General features: G+C 44.6%; 1 protein-coding gene across 1 annotated transcript; it reads left to right on the top strand.

Annotated features, from left to right (window-relative positions):
• Positions 1-870: 870 nt before the first annotated feature.
• On the top strand, positions 871-4,468 carry LOC105455197 (uncharacterized protein K02A2.6-like). The gene is made up of 5 exons (XM_011698319.1): positions 871-950; positions 1,205-2,786; positions 2,839-3,269; positions 3,314-4,202; positions 4,259-4,468. Exons 1-5 carry the CDS (start codon positions 871-873, stop codon positions 4,466-4,468), a joined length of 3,192 nt encoding a protein of 1,063 aa, XP_011696621.1.
• The last annotated feature ends 4,352 nt before the right edge of the window (positions 4,469-8,820 follow it).

The following is an 8,820-nucleotide window of genomic DNA, read 5'->3' as shown; positions in this document are numbered from 1 at the left end:
GACTAACGGGGGGGCGTTAGCGACGGGGGAGAGGGAGTCGCGCGCACGCGCGGGAGAGCATGCAGATCAGACACGGATATTGTAGCTCTGTGAATACGAATAAATGTTATAGTGAGTAATAACTTGTTTCGCGTTATTTTACTTCCACCTCTAAAACACCCGGTACATCTCAGTGGCGATGAGGATAGTTTTCAGTGCCAAATTCAAACTGCAAACTCAAATAACCTCAATAAACCACGATGTCAGAAGCCAAATTCGCGTAGTTACTGCAACTCATCGCAAACCAGAACGAAACAATCCAACAGCAGGGACAGGCGATCCAGCATTTGCTCCAACGCGAGCAACCAGCAGCAACTCAACAAGCTAATCCAGTCATCGCAACGTCAGCCGATCAGAAAATGAAAAATCTCGCTGATCAGATGGTCTCTCTCACCCACGACCCCGACAACTTGACATTTGAGTCGTGGTATAATTGCTACAAGGCAATTTTTACAACACAAATCGTGGACTGAGATGACGCGATGAAAATCCAGCTTCACCTAACAAAATTCTCTCAACCAAACTATCAGCGCTTTGCGGACTCCGTACTTCCAAGGTTTCCAACCGAACACACTCTCGACGAAGCAGTCAACCTCCTAACGCCAATGTTCGGCTACCGCGAGACAAAGTTCGCTCTACGACACAAGTGTTTTAGCATCAAGAAAGACGAATCCGAAAATTTCATTGAATACGCCGCTCGCATCAACAAACAAGGTGAGAAGTTCGACGTCACCAACTGTACGGCTGACGATCTCAAGATCCTACTCTTCGTCAGTGACCTCAAAAACGCTTAGGACTCGCTTATCCTCGAAAAATTACTGGCGAAAATCGATGCGCAACACGTACAGCTCGAAGCAGCAACCACTGATCAAGCCCGAAATGCAATTAAGAAGCTCACGCTCCAGGACATCGTGAACGAAGCCCATCGATTCTCTGCCTTAAGCGAGACAAGTCCATAGTCGGAGAACCGTCAATAACATCATCCGCTTCCTCTGAAGTTTTCGCAATCAATAATCACAACAGACCGTTCAAGAAAACATGGGCCAAAGGCTCGAACTCATCCAGTCGCGATAACTCAAGCCAACTAAGTCCCACACTACCATCCTCGCCATGCCATTTCTGTGGCGGAAATCACTGGCACTGGGATTGCAATTTTTGCGGGAAGAAATGCGACAACTGTGGCGTTATCGGACATAAGGCAAGGTTCTGTGCATCGACCATTGATTTCTTCAAGCGAAATTCACGATTCAACCAAAGTCAACGTCAGTAGAAAATCCGACCACGAATCAACAGCTGTAAATCAAATCGGAAAAGAACAAGGCAGATCCTTGCAACGCAAATTCGTTACTCCAAGTATCAACGGAGTACAGATCAAGCTTCAAATCGATACAGCTTCTGACATCACAATCATCTCCTACACCAATTGGAAGCGGTTCGACAAGCCAGCACTTAAATCACCAATCAAACCACCAAACAGCGCTTCAGATCACCCGATTCATCTTTTCGGCTCATTTGAGTGTCAACTGCAACTTAACGATAATACTGCTCACAGCACTTGCCATGTCTCAAGCCGCCTCGACTTGCTCGGCATCAATTTTATCGGTGCTCTCGGGTTATGGGACGTCCCTTTCTCCTCAGTGTGCAACAAGATCACCGTCAGCTCCTTGCAAGATGATCTCACAACTGAAACCAGCAAAAAGTTTCCGCAACTTTTCTCCGAGGGGCTCGGCCTCTGTACGAAACCAAAAGTCTCACTCACACTCAAGCCAGGCGCTAAGAAAGTCTTCCGCAAGGCACGGCCAGTTCTCTACGCAGCAGCACCAGCAATCGAAGCCGAAATTGAGCGACAACAGCATTTCGGAGTTTTCACACCAGTCTCGTTCTTCGATTTCGCTACTCCTATCGTCGCCGTCAAGAAAAAGAACGGCAAAATTCGCATTTGCGGCGACTACTCAACGGAACTCAACGACGTTCTCGAACCAAATAAGTTTCCTCTGCCTATCCCCGAGCAAATTTTCGCATCGCTAACCGGCAAGTGCATCTTCAGCAAAATCGACCTCTCAGACGCTTTTCTCCAGCTCGAACTCGAGGACAACTCAAAAAAGCTACTCACCGTCAACACGCACTGCGGTCTTTTTCAAATTAATTGGATGAAACCCGGTATCAAATCGGCACCGGGAGTGTTTCAGGAACTAATGTGCAAAATGCTCGCAGGAATTGAGGACGCTTTTGCATTCATCGACGACATCATTATCGGAGGAGTCAATGAAAATCATCACAAACAACTCCTGTTCAAAGTTCTTGGCCGCATCCAAGATTACGGATTCAAGCTCCGCATCGAAAAATGTGAGTTTGGCAAACCATCGATTCTTTTCTGTGGCCATATTGTCGACAAAGACGGCACTCGACCCGATCCCGAAAAGATTCAGCAGATACAATCAATTCCACGCCCGGAAGATCTTTCTCAACTTCGTTCGTTCTTGGGCGCAGCGAATTATTACGGGAAATTCATCGAGAGCATCAGGGAATTACGTGGACCACTCGATGAACTCACCAAGAAAAACGTCAAGTTCGACTGGCAACCTAAGCACGAAAAGGCTTTCACTGAGCTTAGAAAAGTCCTCGCATCTGATTTGATCCTCACACATTTTGATCCGAATAAGAAGATCGTTGCAGCAGCTGACGCTTCATCTTATGGGAGGGGCCTTGATGCACGAATTCCCCGATGGAACTCTTCGCCCGATTATGTATACGTCGAAAACATTTAATACCGCCGAGAAAAATTATCCACAAATCCAGCGGGAATCAACTGCACTTGTTAAAGTCGTCAAGCATTTCCACAAATATCTCTACGGACGCCGATTTGAACTTCAGACCGATCATAAGCCGCTCCTCACAATCTTCAATTCAAAAGATGGAATTCCCGTCATCACTGCCAGCCGCCTTCAGCGATACGTCTTCACGCTGCTCGCTTACGATTTCAGCATCAAATTTATTGACACTGCTAGTTTCAGTTATGCAGACGTCATTTCTCGACTCATTTCAAATCATCAGCGCGAGGACGAAGACATCGTGATTGCCTCGATTCGGGAGCGGGATTGCGAGTTTCAATGTTTCGCAATCGACACAGCCAAATCTCTTCCAATCAAGTTCAACGATATCAAGGAAGCAACAAAAAACAGTTCTCACCAAAATCGCCAATTACATCAACAATGGCTGGCCGCAGTCAGGTAAACAAATCCGTGATTCTGATGTCTCCGCCTATTACCACCAGCACGATGCACTCCTCATCATCAACGGCTGTATCTTTTTCGGCAACCGAATCGTCATTCCGGCTCCACTTTGCAGGAAAATTCTCGAGGAGCTCCATTTTTGATCACCCCGGCATTGTTCGCATGAAACTTCTCGCCCGCAGCAAGGTTTTTTGGCCGACAATTAACAAAGACATCGAACGAGTGGTCAAAACCTGTTCAGATTGCGCAAAACCGCCCAACCGATCAAGTGTACACTTCAATCGAGGCCGATTTCTACTCGCCCTTACGAACGCATTCATGCTGATTACGCAGGGCCCATTGATGGATTCTATTACCTTGTCATCATCGACGCCTTCAGCAGCTGGCCAGAAATTTTCAAAACGTCATCAAACAACATCAACCAAGACAATTGAGTTGTTCCAAGAAGCTTTTACTCGCAACGGACTCTGCGACACACTCGTTACTGATAACGGACCACAATTCACTTCACAGCCGTTTAAAACATTTATTGAAGCTCAAGGAATTAAGCACGTCACCTCAGCTCCGTACCATCCGCAATCAAACGGCAGAGCCGAGAAATTTGTTGATCTTCTCAAAACGGGACTTGTAAAGGCACGAGGAAATTGCGACCAGAAATTGCGTGAATTCCTTTTTACTTACCGCTTCACGCCTTCTCATGCTCTTGGTGACAAGTCCCCATCCGAGCTGATGAACAGCCGCACCATGAAAACGCACCTCGATCTACTCAAGCCTCCGCAACAATCCTCGTCTCAACGCAACACATCGATAGAACAAAATTTCAACACAGCTCATGGCGCCAAATGGAAAGAATTTGATATTGGCTCCACTGTCTATTACAACTCTGCAAGCCAAACAATAGCTGGGAATGGTCACCAGCCATCATCACTGGTTGCATTGGCACGATCAACTACTCATTGAAACTCAATGACGGCCGTATCATCAAGAAGGCCCACGTCAATCATTTGAAAGCTCTTTATACACAAAACGAAATTATTGACGCTTTCGATCTTATCTCGGACAGTTCTGAGATTGAACCCATGATCATCCCTCAGCCGCAACAAGATCCTCAAGACGACTCACAAATAATTCTTAAAGATTCCTACGTTTTTGAAGATGCTGAGGATGGGTTACAAGATGTGGAAAATGAGTTTTAGGAGCCTAGCAACCAACCGCTCCCTCCAATAATTCCGAAACTTCGTCGCAGCACCAGAAACAATGCAGGCGTTCCACCACAGCGCTACAGATGGGAGGTTTAAATCTTAGTGGGGAGGAATGAGGTGACGCCAGATACGAACGGGCCCTCGGACGGACGGCGGCGGTGAGGGGGAGGCAGCCACGCGCGCGCGTATAAGGATATACAAATCGGTCTGTAGCTTGCGGATGGAAATAAATAATATAGTGAAGAATAACTTGCTTCGTGCTATTGACTTCCACCTCCGGTATCCTCGGAACACCTCAAAAACTATAACGAAAGCCAAAATTCAGCTACAGCTATTTTAGCTGTATTAATAGCTGTAAGTCGTGAAAACTATGTACATACATGATGTACATCAAGCGTACACGTGTACCATGTACCGCGCATGCACATGGATAGAAATTAAAATAAAGCCAAAATAGCTGTAATTTGGCTGTAATTTGTACGTCACAGTAAAAGCAAAGAGTAACCTAATTATCAGCTTTATATTAAATTTAATATGTATATTAACATGGTCATTCAAACTGATGCCATTCACTTAAGCAACTCAAAAATTGTTACTTAAGGATATGTATGTAAGATTTGTAATCAATGTACTTATGAATTTGCGTCCGCGCTTATATATTTAGATGTATATTATAAAATGTAATATTTGAAATGATTAATTAATCTTTAAATTTGATTTAAGTTTAGTGAGGCAAAGATTTCAGATTGTCCGGTTCAATCCCAGATAAAATAAAATTTAAACAATTTTTTTTCAATATTATTACATAGTTTTAAATTTAAATTTAACTTTTATTGAATATTAATTAATACAGGGTGTCTCGTACTCAATAGTACAGCGCTTGTGGGCAGGTAGTGTGGACCAAACTGAATAAAAAAGTCTTCTACCATTTTGCGATCTTCACAATAGTTATCGAGATACTAAGCATTTTAAAAAAAGAAAAAAATTTACACAATGGCCAAGTTTTTGCTTCACTATGATTCTATTGATCATTTTAATAACTTTAAGTCTGTTTTACGAAACTTAAAGTTATTTGGTAAGACAGTGGCATTAAACTTTTGCTGCATATAATTTTGAATATGTTACGTCCGGCGTGCATTAAACCGAAATATTTTATGTATTTATCTCACTTCGTTATCAGATTAGTGGCATGCCGTTCTCGACTGCTCGAGTGCCGGCGCACCTGACAGAATGCGCGGCAGCCACAGGGGCGCGCGCTCGAGCCATTCGAGACGCGCGTGACTGCTGACGAACAAGTTCCTTTATTTTCTATTAATTCAGACTTTCACTTCCAATTATTCTTATTTCTACTAAATACAATGTTCGAATAATAACTATTGTCAAGATTCCGCGAAGTGTTTGTGCGGAATAAATTCTCGGAGACGGGCGACGAAAATACCCTCTCTACCACCGAAATCAGGGGTATATATTCAGACGATTTCGGAGCCCGGTTGTCATTCGATTTTCGAAAGTCTAGATCACTCAAGTCTACATAAGAATATCGATAATTATCCTGTGCCAAAAGCCAGAGTAAATTCGAGTAAACTTTACTCTTCATCTAAATAAGACTTTCGGAAGTCGGGTCTCGTTAAACCGTGTATGTTGCAGGGTGTTTCCGACGCAGTAGTCTTCGAGGTAGCGAATTGACGAGAGAATTTGTACACCGATCAATAAAAGGTGAAATATATTTCTTCCCATTTTCATTTCTTTCTTTTTCTATAACGAGTGTATTCGCGATACCAGTGAGTGTGTGTGTGCTCGGAACTGCACTAGATAGCTTTCTTACTATACCTTCTTTGGGGTGCGCGCTCGCTTACATCAAGCGACTCCCATCTTCCGTTATTGTATCTCCTCTGGGGTGCGCGTTCGGTTACGTCTCCTACCTCGAATCTCTTTTATTAATTACAAACACACACCCCATTGTCAGTCGCGGATACACTCAGAGGGTTCGCACCTCGGAACACCAAACACCTCTACTATTGTAACGCGCCGACATCCGACATGAAGGCAACCACATTAATCACGGGGTTACTAATAGGACGCGAGAAATGAGACATCGGGGAAAAAGGGCGGGCCGAGCATCCCTATTAAGGAAGCTCGCAAGGGAGCTTTTCAAACTCCGCCAATTTGATCCGCGGGTATTTGATAACGTCCCCGCGAACTCGTCGAGACCACCGGGCAATAAGCCGACCATCCGTTCGGACGAGGTATTTCCTCCGGAGCGCCGGTTAACTCGGACCTCGAGGAGCGCGCCTCCCACGAGGATCCGAGTGGCCCATCCCCGTCGGCCAGTCAACAAGGAACCCCCCGTCGAACCTGCGCCCAAGGAACCCGCCCCGCGACCTATCGCCGTGGTCACTCCGACCGCTCAGGCTCCGTCGCGAAAGCAGACAAGGCCTGCTCCTCTGGGGGTGTACGCGCGCCGTCCAAGGCCATCCGCGACCGGCCCTGTAGAGATAGTCGATCTGACCTAATAAAACGATAAAAAACCGATAATTTACGGAAGTCTCTCTGTCTCTCTCTCTTTCCCTCTCTCTCACGAACCACCCTCCAGCCTCTTTCAGGTGCCGGCCTCATGTGTTGCACGATAAGGAAGCGCCGGACGAGGTTGCATCCTGCCATTGCCCTGTCGAGATGGATAGATCAGGCCGCGTGCCTGACTATCTACGTCGACGAAACGGGGGCAACGAGGCTGTGCGTAAAGTGTCGAACGGAGCAGGGGAAGGACGCATCGTGGTTCGCCGTACGCCACTCGTGCTCGGTGGACTACACCGTCTTCGAGTCGAGGGCTACGTGCGCCTCCTGCAAGACACGATTATTCGCGCACCGCCGGGCCGCCGATTGCGATCTTTGTCGGGGTACCCTGACGGATTTCAAGGACTTTGTCGAGACCACCCACGGGTGCTCTCGCGAAGACGTGCCTCCCGGCACTCTCCTCCCGGTGGACCCTTGCCGCGGACCACCGGATGTAATATTGTCTCGTCGCTTAGCCGCCTTCTCTTGCGGCTTATCAGCGGCCCGACTGGAGGCCGCTTGACCGAATACGTTCGGCTTCCCTCAGACAACGAAGCTACACCCGGACGTAACAAATAATTTAAACGATTTAATACAAAAATATTTTTGTGGTTTGGAATAAAATATTTTTGTTTCTATATTTATGTCTAATCAAATACTTGGCCATTTGTATGATCTCATATTTGTTTTTGGACAACTTTTATTCGTTAAAATAATATTTTTGGTTTAGATAAGATGTACCTAATGTACGATACGATGTACCTAACGTACACTTGTATATACACTTGGCGTAAATTTTTTTTTAATAATTAGTATCTCGATAATTATTACGAAGATCGCAAAATGGTAGAGGACTTTTTTGTTTAGTTTGGTCCACTACCTGCCCACAAGCGCTGTATCATTGAGTACGAGACACCCTGTATATAAAAAACATTTTCTATTTACTTTTATTTAATTTCTGTTTATTCTGACTGCTATGGCTATGACAACCTGTTTACAGTAAAAGAATTACGCTGTCAAATAGCTGCGACATCGTTTTCAAGATCTAAAAATGTTATCCCACTTTTACCACTACAACTTTGTCAAAATGTCACAATTATGCTGTGACAATGTTATTGCAGACGTTTTAAAGCTTCATCATGGCTATGAAGATTTCTTTACAGCAAAATAGTTGTACAGCCAAATGACTACGATATCGTTTTCAAAGTCTAAAAATGTTGTCCCACTTTTGCTGTTACAACTATATCAAGACATTATAATAATGACATTATAATGTGACAGTAGCTGTAATAGGCAAAAATGCTGCGGTTTAGAATGCGACAACATTGTCGCAGACGTTTTATAGCTTCATGTGCTACTTGAGACACGGAATAAAACCTCCAATAGACGTCCATATAACCTCCATAGCTCCATACAATATCCACGTCCACGATGGAAGTTAAATAGATCTCCAAAAGAGATCCATACTACGAGGGTCATTTGAAAAGTTTCCGGCCTTTTTAAGAAAAACTCATATTTCGAAGCAAAACAAAATTTATTTCTCGACGTAATCTCTCTGCAACTCGATACATTTGGTCCAACGTTTCTCCCATCCTTTTAAACCGTCAGAAAAAAATTTATTGTCTAAACCTGAAAAATATTGATTTACAGCTTTTCCACCTCAGCATTTGACTTATATTTTTTTCCCCCGAGAATTTTTCCAAATTTGGAAACAGGAAAAAGTCGCTGGGAGCTAGATCTGGCGAGTAGGGTGGGTGCGGAAGCAAATTCAAAACTTCAATTCGTTCAATTTT

Source organism: Wasmannia auropunctata, unplaced genomic scaffold (assembly GCF_000956235.1).
Source record: "Wasmannia auropunctata unplaced genomic scaffold, wasmannia.A_1.0 LD335908.1, whole genome shotgun sequence".
Lineage (NCBI taxonomy): Eukaryota > Metazoa > Arthropoda > Insecta > Hymenoptera > Formicidae > Wasmannia > Wasmannia auropunctata.
The sequence above is the reverse complement of the archived record's forward strand: the minus strand, read 5'-3'. Positions and strand labels throughout refer to the sequence as shown.

Excerpts from the sequence above, each read along its gene's own strand:
- LOC105455197 (XM_011698319.1), top strand. The coding sequence starts at position 871 with ATGCGCAACACGTACAGCTCGAAGCAGCAACCACTGATCAAGCCCGAA. Across the intron at positions 3,270-3,313 it reads CAATGGCTGGCCGCAGTCAG|CACGATGCACTCCTCATCAT; the intron begins GTAAACAAATCC and ends TATTACCACCAG. Across the intron at positions 4,203-4,258 it reads GTCACCAGCCATCATCACTG|AAGGCCCACGTCAATCATTT; the intron begins GTTGCATTGGCA and ends CGTATCATCAAG.